Source organism: Streptopelia decaocto (genome assembly GCF_964273445.1).
Source record: "Streptopelia decaocto genome assembly, chromosome: 2".
In the NCBI taxonomy this organism is placed as follows: domain Eukaryota; kingdom Metazoa; phylum Chordata; class Aves; order Columbiformes; family Columbidae; genus Streptopelia; species Streptopelia decaocto.
Genome location: NC_138655.1, coordinates 141,922,179 through 141,935,597, shown reverse-complemented (window position 1 = coordinate 141,935,597; position 13,419 = coordinate 141,922,179). Strand labels below are relative to the sequence as shown.

General features: G+C 41.1%; 1 protein-coding gene across 1 annotated transcript in view; it reads left to right on the top strand.

Annotated features, from left to right (window-relative positions):
- Nucleotides 1-13,419, top strand: part of CUBN (cubilin) — a gene marked incomplete at its 5' end in the record, with an annotated part of 141,975 nt that overhangs the window by 59,225 nt on the left and 69,331 nt on the right. The window contains 3 exons of the mRNA XM_082044155.1: nucleotides 1,561-1,742; nucleotides 10,004-10,178; nucleotides 11,794-11,975. Of these exons, the coding sequence (XP_081900281.1) occupies nucleotides 1,561-1,742; nucleotides 10,004-10,178; nucleotides 11,794-11,975 (539 nt within the window). The remainder of the gene's footprint in view (nucleotides 1-1,560; nucleotides 1,743-10,003; nucleotides 10,179-11,793; nucleotides 11,976-13,419) is intronic.

Genomic DNA, 13,419 nt, shown 5'->3' with positions numbered 1-13,419 from the left:
GGGGAAATGCTTTGGGCCTTAGGAGCTACCCTTCAGTAACCACAGGATTGTCACAGAAGGTGTTGAGGAAAGTATTTGCATTTAATCGAAGATCTTGTTTTATAGCTTCCTGAAGGAAAAAAAAAGTGTTAAGCAGAGCAATGGCCAAAGATACCTTGTTCAAATTGCAAATTATGCATACATTTACCAGAGATTAGGGAAGTTTTACACATCTGTGTAGATTAGATGAGCAGGTCAGAGGGGTAGTTTTTTGTTTTATGTTACAAAATATCTCATATAACTAAAAATTCTGATACGGATGCTATTTGTCACTTCGGACATCCCGTCATATTTGCTTCTGGGAATATAGAGCTCATAATTTGTTAGATGGTTTTATTAAGTATTTTGGGGCTTTTTTGCTATGTGACAGAACCTTCCCTCTGGAGATAGATAAGCAAAGAAATTGAATGAAAGCTTGAATGACCCCATAAAAGCTGTGTAAGCAAAAGATTAGCTAGTACCTAAATGAAGCACTTGGGGGCTTGTAATGTAGAGATGAAAAAAGTGCTGCAAGGCAGAGCAACACACACAAATCCCTTGCTTTCTGCATGTGGCATGTACACAGCCACCCTACTGGCTTCTCTAAAGGTAAGGTCTCACCATGAATGTAGCTGATCTAAAGCTGCCCTGACCCTGGGAAGGGATATTGTGCCTTCCTCCCTTCTGACACCTGGACCCAGGGACTGGATCTTCCTGGGAGCTCAGCAAAAGGAGATGAGGGCAGCAGTTGCCACGCCTCCATAAAGCAATGATAAAACTGCAGTCTCAGGTGTTCAGCTACTTTGGCCTGCAGTTGATTCATTGTTTTACATTTTTTTAAAAAATCTAGCTCATAATATGCAAGAATTTAATCACCCAAGGGGTTGGGGAGTGAGATTAGGATAATAAATTATTATCTGAAAATAAGAGACATAACTTTTCAAACATGGCATGTCTTACAATTGCACGGTTACAATTAAAAAAAAAAAAAAAAGAACATTAAACCCACCAAATACCAGAAAGCCAGTTTATCCACCGTGACTTGGCAGCTTGTAATCGTGCTCAGTGGGCTGAGGGAAATGTCATTGTCTTTAATTTTATGATTTCTAAAGCAGTGGGAAATGTCATTTTTACAACAATAGGAAGCCCTCCCCATGATAACTTAGCTTGTGTATTAGCTGAGGTCAGTAAGCACTGAGGGTGGATCTGATTCGGCTTTCTAGAACTGCTCAAAATTAGAGGCCAATACAAAAAAATGTCACTTTTTTTGCTCCATGTCTTAGTTTCTTCAGCTGTCAAAGAAGATGCTGAGGTATGGTGAGGAACATGTCAAAACAGGAAGTGAAGTTCCTACTGCATGGGCAGCACCCAGAGGTCCAGCCTGCAGTTCCTGAGTTTATCATCTTCCCTGCTAGACCTCAGTCCTCTGTCCAGTATACACATTTGTTCATGAAAATTGTGCCAATGCCTGTCCTTGTTGCACAGCTGTCAGTGAGATTTTCCAAACCCCCTCACTGATAGGCTGCTTTGCTGTGTTGTCAGGTTGTGGAGGAGAACTCTCTGGCCCTTCTGGCTCATTTCACAGCCCTGGCTACCCCAACAGATACCCAAGCAATAGGGAATGCATCTGGTACATTCACACAGCACCTGGCAGCAGCATTCAACTCACCATTTATGAACTGGACGTTGCATATCACCCAAACTGCAGCTACGATGTTTTGGAGGTAAGAGCAAAAATACACAAGTTACATGGTTTTCTGTCTGGAGTAGATAATCCCAAGAACTGTAGGAGCAGAACAAACAATTCTACTGCAATTTCCCATTTCTGCTGTGGTTACAGTTCTGTTCCACAGAGGTTGTCACAGAAACCACAGCGCTCTTATTACTTTTGGCTTTCATACCTTTGGTGTCTGTATACCTTAATCAATGATGATGCTAGGCACTGCACACTTCCTAACAAGAGACAAAACTGTTTTGAAAAACTCAGTCTTCAAAAGTCCACCTTTTATGAAGAATTAAGTGTAGGGTGCTGTACCATGGTGACAAAGTTTCCTAATGTAGAGGAAAATAATGGATCATTGGGGAAATAACTAAGGTGAGACTGTGTAGGACCTTCCAAGGAAGTGGGGATGTTTATAACCGTGAGAACTGAAAACTGTAAAGAATCTTTGAACTCAGAAAAAAGAATAAAAGAAGAGACAGTGTCCTAGTCAGATTAGTGTGGTGGAACAAGGAGAAAAGGGACCTTTCTAAGGGTTTACTGACCTTTAAGAGACCCATAAGACTGGATTGTCCTGTTATCTATGACATCTTGGTGCTCATGTTGGGAAGCAGCCGGGTGACCAATCCCAGCTAACAGATTTGAATAGACTTCTAGTGCAGGAAGAAGGGATAGGAAATAATTTCAGGAAGAAATTCTTTAGAAGTATAGACTTTCTAGATCGCTCTCACTAGAGACATCTGAGATTACTAATGGAGGTACAGTTGGGTCTTTAGATGTCAACGCATGAATGACATTTGAATGTTTTTGTAATGAACCCAGAAGATTGATTAAGAGATCTTGTACCACTCCGCTGGGGCCTTACTTCTTCTCTTCTCCTGGGTAATGTGATGTGTGACTGGCATACAGCTAGACAGCGTTCTGTCCAGCACCTACACACACTCACTGCTGCCTAGTCTCACCTTTGTAGCTTTGATTTCTCCAGCCTCTGGTTGTTAATGCACACTCATCAGCAATATTTTTGGAAGACTTAACCTACATCCCAAAGCAGGTCCTAAATATACAGTTGCCAGAGAGATGATTGCCAAGCATTTGTATGAATAGAAGGGATGTATAACTTAAGTCCAGGTTTCTGGCTCTGAAACAGGCTTCCCTGGCTTAGCAATTAAATGGAAGTTTTGATGAAATGGACATTCTGCTTTGAGTATCCTACTGACTTTGGGACTTCTGTAAAGATCTGGGTGTAAGGAAGTCGTTCCATGAATTCTCCATCAGTAGCACTGACAAGTATGACTTTTTTTCACATAGCTAACAACAGTGACTGTGAGCAGGCGACCTGTGTTGGCTGGTTTGGGCACTTATGAAGTTTGGTGTATTGCAGCTTCATTGTTGTTTGCGCCTGAAATGACTAGATTGAAGCTGATCTGCCTGTAAATTTCAGTTATGCCTCAGTTGCACAGAGGAATCCATTAAACAGCTACAAAATCTAGTGCCTACATCTGCAGATTGTCACCCAACAGCTATCACAATCCAGTAAGAGTGCAGATGGCTTACCAACCACTTGCTCGACAACTTTTTGATTAGTGGGGTGGCTGGCTGGCCTAGAACCAATGAGCAGGTTCCCAGACACAAATTGCTTAAAGAAGTTGTCTAAGATGATCCTACAGTTTGCTGCATTCACCTTATGTTTTTGGTTTTCTTCCTTTGCTGTTTCAAACTTAGTTGCTATGCTTTACTTCTTTATAGCCTTACTCATTCATCAGCACAGATGCCCACCTTGCTGTTGGAACTTTCCTGCCATCTGGCCCTCAGAACTGTCATGCCTCTGAGTTACTTATCTCCTGACCTTGGCTCATCCAGTTTCCAACACCTGTCTATGGTCTGCTGATAGATAACCTAACATAAATCAACTTATTGGGGAAAACCAGTTCATTTCTTGGTGCAAGATCAAAGGTTCTGCCTGGCAGTGAACAACCTCCCTGCCAAACTGCGGGCATTTGGTGGAGCTTTATGTACCTTGCCACATACACATTTTCTTGCTTTTGTTATAAAAATACACATGCTTTATACAGTCTGCACAGAGCAATGATGACTCAGATTTAGTGGGGGGGGGGGCAAAAAAATGTGGTTAACTATTTTTAGGAGCTGCTTTATCTTGTAATCTTCTTTCCTATAGTTGTCTATGTATGTCCAGGCTGAAAAGCACACACAGAAAAGTTTTAAGTGTGTTAGAAAAAGGGAGGTTCCTGGTGTGCCTTTGACACAGTGTATGTCAGTGATAACTAAGTTTCTGGACTTCTTTCACTTGCACATTATCTTCTCAAGAGTATCCTGTCTACCAATTCTTCCGGTTTTGAAGTCTGCTTTTTCTCATAATTATTCTCCTGATTTCACTTTTTCCTTATCTCTGAATAGCGAGTTCTACCACTTCCTGTTTCTTTCAGGCCAAATAACTTTCCAGTTTTAATAGGAAGTCAAAATCAGTACTAAAGTAGCTCTGCACTCTGCAGGGCCTCCCTCTCCCATTAACTCTTTCTAATCTCCGAAATAAGAAGCTGCCTTGTAATAAAAATTCCCCAGTAATCAGTAAACTTGCTCACTTGGTTGCATCCAGCTTTTGCTTAGAAACACACTCACACCTTCTACCTGGCAGAGAACTGAAAGAAAATTCTAAGATATGTTTCCCATTGCAGCACCTTTGCTGCGAGCTTCATTTTTCTACTATAGTTTCTTGAATATTTATCTCTTGCACATTTTTCTGAAGCATATTTGTTCTTGTAAAATGCAGCAACCATCCACCTTCCCTTTGACAATGCCTCCTAAACAAGCTATCCCTTCAACATCTGTACCCCAGCACTGCCATATGTTTCACCAAGACTGTGCAATAATACTTACATAAAAATTGTGTGTGTGAAACCCTCAAGTTCTCCCTGTGGCTTCTGCATGCCCAAGTGTTTGACACATTCTCCTTTAATCCTCCTCCTTGTTTCTTTTATGACATTGTTGCACTCTTTCTCTCTTCCACATCAGATTCTATCCCTTTTACAAACATACAGAAGTAAATTTTAACTTGTTCTTAAAGATATTTTCTAGAAATGTTTCATGGAAATAAAAGCTGTCATCTTGGGCACAATGAAAGAGTTAAAAACATTTTTAAATGGCTTCTATTGAAAATATATACATAGAGAAAAATGATTGTGTCTGTTTCATTCAATTATGACATCTTCTCTTTAACATGGACCAGATTTTTGTAAATTATAAATAAATGTTGCCACAGGAAGATGTAGCTCTGAGCTGGAAAGAAAGGAACCCTGTCAATCTATTGAACTTCCAAGTCTTTATTAGATGCTCTGGTCTTCTCATTTAAATATAAAGAAACATCAAGCACTACTGGAATATTTAATTATCTGTCAAAGGCAGGGTCTCTCTTTGCTGGCAGTTATATCTGAACAGGGATCAGCTCTATTCCCAGAAAATCTGTGTCATGAGGGTGACCAACCACATGAAAACAGCTTTCTGTTGCTCATAACTCTGGAATGCTGACTGTTAACAATAAATGGAGCTAACAGGGTAGAAGCAAACGATAAGAACAGATTTAAACCATGGGCTTTATGTACCCCTGCTATGCCAACCAAAATAATTTTATCTCTGGATCAGGTGTTCTGGTCAGACTAAATGTTTTTATTTTTATTTGTATCTGTTTGCAGCTCAGACATCCTGTGACTCTTTGTGAAACACACCCTGGAATTCATTCTTTCCATCCTTTCTCTTTTCCCTCTTCTTTTTTTTTCATGTGGTAACTATTGGTTTTCCTCTTTGTAGCCAAAAGTAACATTTTATTGTTTTTTTGTCATGGAAACCCTCTAACTTGTTTTTGTTCCAGCCCTTGTGAAAGCAAGTGATTAATTGAACCGGTATAAAGGAGAAAAGAAAATATACCCCTAAGTATAAAGAGCATGACTTTGCCTGTGCTTTTTATCTTGAAACTGTGCAGAAGGCTGCTGCCGAACAGTTAAAAATGTAAAGGAGACTCACAAACCTCAGATTTGCACCAATATTTCTTCCCCATGTTTAATTCTTTTCCAACAGCTCAACTATAGCTTTTCAGTCTGAGCCAAGTTCATTTCTGAGGCAATGCTACAGAAATCAGCAGGGTTTATGTCAGAGCTGGGTTTGGTCTCCTTGCCCATGGTGTGCAGATGGCCCCAGGGAGCACCAGGGATGATGTGAGAGGCTGGTCCATGATGGTTATTAGATGCATATTAGAAACTCCTGCTGCTTCCTCTGCCACATAGCTTCTCTGGGCTGGTTTACATGATTAAGAGCATATGTTCCTGCTAGATCCCATGCTGAGGCTCTGACTCAGGGAGTACACCACAAACACATTTTAAAATTCACATTTTGAACAGACTTCTGACGAATGCAGCTGTCATTGGGCCTCACAAGCAGCCAAGCAGTAAGATTTTTCTACACTAAGCTTCCAGCAGGCAAACATGCTTCTTCCCCAGACTGTGACTGCTTCATTACAGATTCTTAATCTGAGCTTTGATTTTGGCATTCTGATTTCTCTTGAATGCCTTGGGATTATTGATCAGACAGAGGAACTGTTAGCCATTCAAGTCACACAGACTCCCCTTAAAATGCAAAAAAGTGCTGTCTCAGTCAAAATTAAAACGTTTAAGCTATTGAGCCTGTGTAATCAGCCACTAAAACAAAATAGTCCTCTGACCATCTAACAGACTATGACATTTATTAAAAAATTAATTTCTTGTTTCTTCTGGGGTTGCAAGCTTCAGCTTCTGAGGTCTCACATTACCCTGGAGTCACTGAATATTTTTTCCAGTAAAAAAAAAAAAATCCTTTCCCTTATACCTCTAATGGCAGAGCAGTGTCAGGCACCGTGAGCAGTTAGTGAGTACACAATTAATCAAATCGTGTAGCAATGCACTACATTTAGCCCTGGAGGTGGTGGGACTAGCTCAGCTGTTCGTAAGACTTGCTCAGATATTTAGCTTGGACAGAACCCAAACTACTTCTGAGGTTAAAAAGTATCTGGCAGAGCTTATTAAAATATTGAGTTTCCCCTCATCTAGAAGGGATCAGAGGCAAAAGGGCCATCTAGAAGGCTGCTTCTTTTAGTACTGCCACTTTCTGAGAGAGATTGATAGATTGATGAAACAATTCATTCGGATGTCATCTCCAAGCATACAGAGGAAAAGAAGGTTATCAGGAGTAGTCAACATGGATTCACCAAGGGGAAATCATGTTTGACCAACCTGATAACCTTATTTGATGGCATGACTGGCTGGGTAGATGAGGGGAGAGCAGTAGATGTTGTCTACCTTGAATCCAGCAAGGCTTTTGATACTGTCCCCCACAACATCCTCATAGGTAAGCTCAGGAAGTGTGGGTTGGATGAGTGCACAGTGAAATGGATTGAGAACTGGCTGGATGGCAGAGATCAGAGGGTTGTGATCAATTATTCAAGTCTAGTTAATAGAATCATAGAATAGTTTGTGTTGGAAGGGAGGCCTGTAGCTAGTGGTGTTCCCTGTGGGTCAGTACTGAGTCCAATCTTGTTTAACCTATTCACCAATGACCTGGATGAAGAGACTGAGTGTATGCTCAGTAAGTTTGCTGATGATACAAAACTGGGAGGAGTGGTTGATATACCAGAAGGCTGTGCAACCATTTAGTGAGACCTGGACAGGCTGGAGGACTGGGCAGAGAAGAACCTGATGAAATTCAACAAAGGCAAGTGTAGAGTCCTGCATCTGGGGTGGGGGCAGACCTGCTGGAAAGCAGCACTGCAGAGAAGGACTTGGGAGTCCTGGTGGACAACGGGCTGACCATGAGTCAACAATGTGCCCTTGTGGCCAAGAAGGCCAGCAGTATCCTGGGGTGCATTAGGAAGAGTGTGTCCAGCAGGCCGAGGGAGGTTATCCTCTCCTCTCCTCTCCTCTCCTCTCCTCTCCTCTCCTCTCCTCTCCTCTCCTCTCCTCTCCTCTCCTCTCCTCTCCTCTCCTCTCCTCTCCTCTCCTCTCCTCTCCTCTCCTCTCCTCTCCTCTCCTCTCCTCTTTCTCCTCTCCTTTCTTTCTCCTCTCCTTTCTTTCTCCTCTCCTTTCTTTCTCCTTTCCTTTCTCCTCTCCTTTCTCCTCTCTTCTCCTCTCCCCTGTTGAGGCTGCATCTGGAGTACTGTGTCCAGTTCCGGGCTCCCAAGTTCAAGAAGGACAAGGAATTACTGGAGAAAGTTCAGCAGAGGGCTATGAAGATGATTAGGGGTTTGGAGCATCTTTCTTATGAGGAAAGACTGAGAGAGCTGGGTCTGTTCAGCCTGGAGAAGAGAAGGTTGAGAGGGGATCTCATTTATACTTATAAATATCTCAAGGGTGGGTGTCAAGAGGATGGGACCAAAGTCTTTCCAGTGGTGCCCAATGACAGGATGACGGGAAGCAGGCACAAGCTGCTGGAACCATATGAGGTTCCATCTGAATATGAGGAGAAACATCTTCACAGTGAGGGTGACAGAGCACCGGAACAAGCTGCCCAGAGAGGTTGTGGAGTCTCCTTCTCTGGAGACATTCAAAACCCACCTGGACACATTCTTGTGCCATCTGCTCTGGTGAACCTGCTTTAGCAGGTGGGTTGGACAAGGGATCTCCAGAGGTCACTTCCAACTCCAACCATTCTGTGATTCTGTGATTGCTTTTTTGACCTTTTTGATGTTTACCAGATTAATACAATATTGGAGCAGACTTGAGATGCTAGTGGTGTGAAAATCCTGATGGTATTTGCTGCCTTATCTTCCTGTTCCCTGTTTGTTTGTTTGTTTGTTTGTTTTTTGTTAGAACTTGCCATTCTCTAGTTTAGCTTTAGGATTTATACATAATATATACTGGTACGATAAGAATCTGTCTATTGCTAGTTCAGTTGCTGAAAGACAACAGCACACACTTTGTCTGCTGTATCTCTCTAACATTTTTCACATTTGAGGTTACTGTCAGGCTGACTTTTGCAGCTGCTGTCCTACCAGGGACATACCAGTGGCAGGCAAGAGACCTTTAATATCAGGTGGCATTTTATTAGCATGCAAGAAGTTAAGAAAATTCAGTCATTGAAGGCACCAGAATCATGCCTGGATTTGAAAATTGCACTGATCATGTGTTTTTTCTCCAGCTTTGAAAGGGAAGACTAAGGAAGGTGAGGCAGTTCAACCAGCTATAAATAAGCTCAAACTAAAATCCCACATCCCATTTGGAAAACAAGAAACAGAATGAAAGAGGCTTCAGTACTGCCACCTAAATCACTTCAATTGGTTGCTTATGTAGGAGTAGTTGCATCTATACAGTCCTAAAATGACAATTGGCCCTTTGAAGGCAACTGCAAGGCTGATGTGGCCCCCGGTGAAAATGAGTATGACAGCCCTGGTTTAGAGCAACCTGATCTGATTGAAGATGTCCCTGCTCACTGCAGGCAGGTTGGACTAGGTGGCCTTTCAGGTCCCTTTCAACCCAAACTATTCTACAATTCTATGGTTATTAAAAATGCATTATAAACTACACAATACTGCTGATGATGTTTAAAAGAGTCATGGTTTTCTGGTTTATAACTGCCTGAGGCACACTCTTCTGACTAGGAAATGATTACTCTTTAAAAGTCAAAACCTGTCTTCTGTGGCAGATATGTATGATATATATCCTTGTGTCTGAGCAATATAATTAAAATGTCGATTACTTCACAAAAATCTCATAGTTTGGATGTTGATTCTGCCACTGAAATCAATAAAATTGAAATTTTTTTTTGTTTTATCAGAAAGAGTGATGAAATTTAGCCCCAACTTAAAAATCAGTTTTAGCTGTGCCTTTAAAAATAAAGGGTGCAAAATATCAGCATAAGTTCCTGCAAATATATGCAGTTTGTTTGCACAAGAACACAAAAATCTCTGGTTTTATATTCCCACAGAAACAAAGTGCTAACCCTGGAGGGATGGGGGAAGAAGAATGTGGCAGAGTCCCCAAAACAGAAAATTCTTATTTAATGCAAAGCAGTTTTGAAATCTTCTAAAATTTCATACTTGTGCCAGATGGTTCAGATACCAAGTAAACCCGCAGAGAAAATGACTTTATTAGCTACTTCACATTTCAAAATGTGCAATCACCTTCAAAACATAGTCTTTTTTTTCTCTCTTAGCTAAACAGTTCTCATGCATTCTGTGTGGCAGACAGTCTTTTAAAAAAACTTTGACAGTGTTTTTTGTATTTCTAGGTCTACGGTGGCCCTGATTTCTTCTCTCCTAGACTAGCCCAGCTATGTGTTTCAAGATCAGCCCAGAACCCACTGCGAGTCTCTACTACTGGCAATTCAGCCGTTGTCCGTTTCGAGACAGGTGCAGCAGCGACAGGGAAAGGTTTTAATGCCTCCTGGCAAGAAAATCCGGGTGGTGAGTACCCTGGTTCGTACCAGCAGAAATTCAGGAAGTCTGAGATCGTGAATCAGCCCTACAAGCATTTAAAGCAGTCAAATAGCACAGCACTGAAAACTGAAGGAGAATTTGGGTGTTACTGGTTTTGTTAACACTAAGAGATGCTGAAAAACACACAGAGGAAAAAAGTGTCTAACTAGCTCGAATCTAGGCCTATTTATGTGTTTTTTGTAACAGTCAACCTTGTTGGAGTTTCTTCTCTACATAAGTAATCAAGACATCCCTGTAATCAAAAAATAACTTTTGCAGGCTAGCAGTTCTCCCCAGACACTCCTTTATTAGCTGAATATTGCTTTTGGTTTTAAACCGTAAACTGAAAAATATCTGAGAATGTGGTTTAACTTGGAGAACTCGGTGGACTCCAAAAATATTTCGAGTGATTACCAAGTACTTGAACTCTATAAGGTTCATCCATCCCCCATGTGTTTATTTGTTCAAAGCCTTGCTGGTAATCAGTAAAAGAAGAGATATGCTTAAAAGACCCAGTCATATATCTCTACATGGGAGTTCTTATGAAAAGGCCAGTTATTGGAAAATAATTGCAATGAAAGGCAGATTTTAATTCTTGAAGATTTGCTTGGTTAAGCACACTAATTCATTAGTTTGTCAAGGTTTATATTTCTCTGTTCTTGCAAGTTTTGTGAGAAAGGTGGATGATTTTTTTTTTTTGTAAAAAAATAAGTCTACCATAGTCCTTTGAATTAATCCCCTTCTGAGATCTTATTTTTTCTACCTAGGCCCCCTGAAGCTTTCTCATCCCTTTATGGCATCTTGCCTGTTGTACTCCAACGCCCTTGTAGCCCCTAAAATACCCACTCACACGAGTGGAATAACAGTATAGTTTTTATCCTTCCAGCAGGCTACCTCCATCTATGGCAGTCCCAATGCCTTTCTGTCACCCTCCTCCATCCCTTTACAACATATAAAGTCCATTTGTTTGTGTTACTCCTATTGAAAGCCGTGACACTTCCCACACAGGATCCATCATTCCAGGCTGTTTAGATGTTCATGAGCACTGGAGCTGTTCTGGTGAGGGTGGAGTCCTCAGGAAGCCCTCGGCTGCCTGGGAAGGGAAGTAGAAACTTGAGGTTTGCAAATTTTGTACCGCACGTGGGGAAAGCAGAGATCCTGGCTGTTTGGATATTTCAGAAATAGTTTTCTCACCCCTGTGCTCAGCTAGGCCTAGTCATTGCTCTCTCAGTATGCTAGCTCTGTGGCATTCATGTGAATGGTATTTTTTATTGCTTTTACAATATCTAGGATAGAGGAATATCAGCACTAATGCTTCAGCCTTTACAACATCTACTGCCAGCCTGGGGCAAGAAAGAAACATTACTCACTAACGTTGTTGTTGTATATTCACCAACAATGATAATGTTATACTTTCCTGATAGTCATTTCATTGATTTTTGTTGTGGACAGGACACTTCAACAGTTTGAGCACACATACTACAAAAGTTTAATGTAGAAAATGTAAAGATGGAAGTGTTCTTCCCTTAGTTTAAAAATATAGGTGGAATCTTGCTAAGCATAGAACAGCTTCTGATTAAAACTGATTATGTCTTTTTTTCAGGCTGTGGTGGGATTTTCCAAGCTACCAGTGGGGAAATCCATTCTCCAAACTACCCTCAACCTTATAATAACAACACAGATTGTTCTTGGATTATTCAAGCTGACTACGGCCACAGAATCCTACTGAACTTTACGGATTTTGACACTGAAAATCACCTTTCATGTAACTATGACAATGTTGCAGTAAGTAACAACAGAAATTTCAAAAGTTTCCTCACTGAGCCTGATGAAAAGCTTACAAAAGAGGAAGCTTACTGTGCAACCTCAGCTGCAGTTTGGTTCAGACTGGTAGTTGTTTGTTCATATTTATTCACTGATGAGCTAAGCCTTACATTTACAGATGAGTAGTTATGGTCTAGTTCCCTTTGCTTTATCAATGAAACAGGCTTCACGAATGTATTTCTGCATTCTTCCAGGTTCCCACTTTTATCTGGAAGGATCTTTTCTTGGCAGCAGTGCATGCTGCATCCTGGCACCATGTTTTTCCTTTTGGTGGTGTGAGTTGTAGTTACTGCTGAAGAATAACCACATACAGAGATGGCTGTTATGTTTCCCATTTATAGTGCAGTTTACCACAGCCATAGAACAGACTGCTCACATATATGATAGATTGCCCATGCGCTGTTACAAGCAGGGAGAGAGGGGGGTCTACATCCAGGGGGAACTGTGGCTGCCTGGTTTTCTTTATGTATGCACTGTGTATTCAGGTGCTCCTCAGTTGTCTGTTTAATTGCTTCATTAGAGCCACTGCTCTCTTAAAAGCTTCATCATGCTGTTCATTTGTGAGCTTTTGTTGATGTCATGGAAATTCAAGTTGCTGCTCTATCAGTGCATGACAACAAAGAAATCTCCACTTGGTCTTTTGGGAGCAGGGACATGAAATCCTGACCCTTGACGTCAGATTGCACTTCACTCAGTACAAAGGCAAATGTGATCAGGACCAGTTGGATAAAGCACAGTGGCTGTGGCCCAAAATCCAGCTTTCCTCTCCTTGATAAGCTGTCATTCACAAACAACTCAATTTGGCATGGACTGAGATTCTTTTGAAAACAGCACCAGTTTTAACAGCGTTGCCTCGTAAGGCTTTTTTTGTACTGAACTAGAGAGAAGGAAATGTGTCCCTATTTTGCTGAGCAGAACTGAAGATTTCATTTGGCCACAGAATGTTCTTCTTGTTTGTTTTTTTTTTTTTTCTGAAGCATACAGAAATATGGCTATGTCTTTTTATCTGAATTGTTTAACTACATCAGTGAGATCACTGAAAAGGAAAATCTATTGGAAAAAATTCTAATTCTTCTGTGATATCACACAGGAATAGAAGACACAGAAACACAGGCCATCTGAAATGACAGTACTGGTAAAAATGAAAAAAAAACTTCACAAGTTAAGGGCTAAATTCTAAAAAGACCTGATATACAAGTTTCTCTTTTAAACCTGATGCCACTCAGCTCTATGAGCTCCTTGTAGTTACAAGCACAACTCCCATTACCTTCATGGGCCAGATATAGGCACTGGGGTTTTAATCACTGAGAGGCACTGGTCCGTCCATTGTCAGAGAAGATGGCTGTGGCAGAGCTGTTTGCATGAACAGAGTTTGCAGACCATTGCAGTACAGTGACATGCTTTT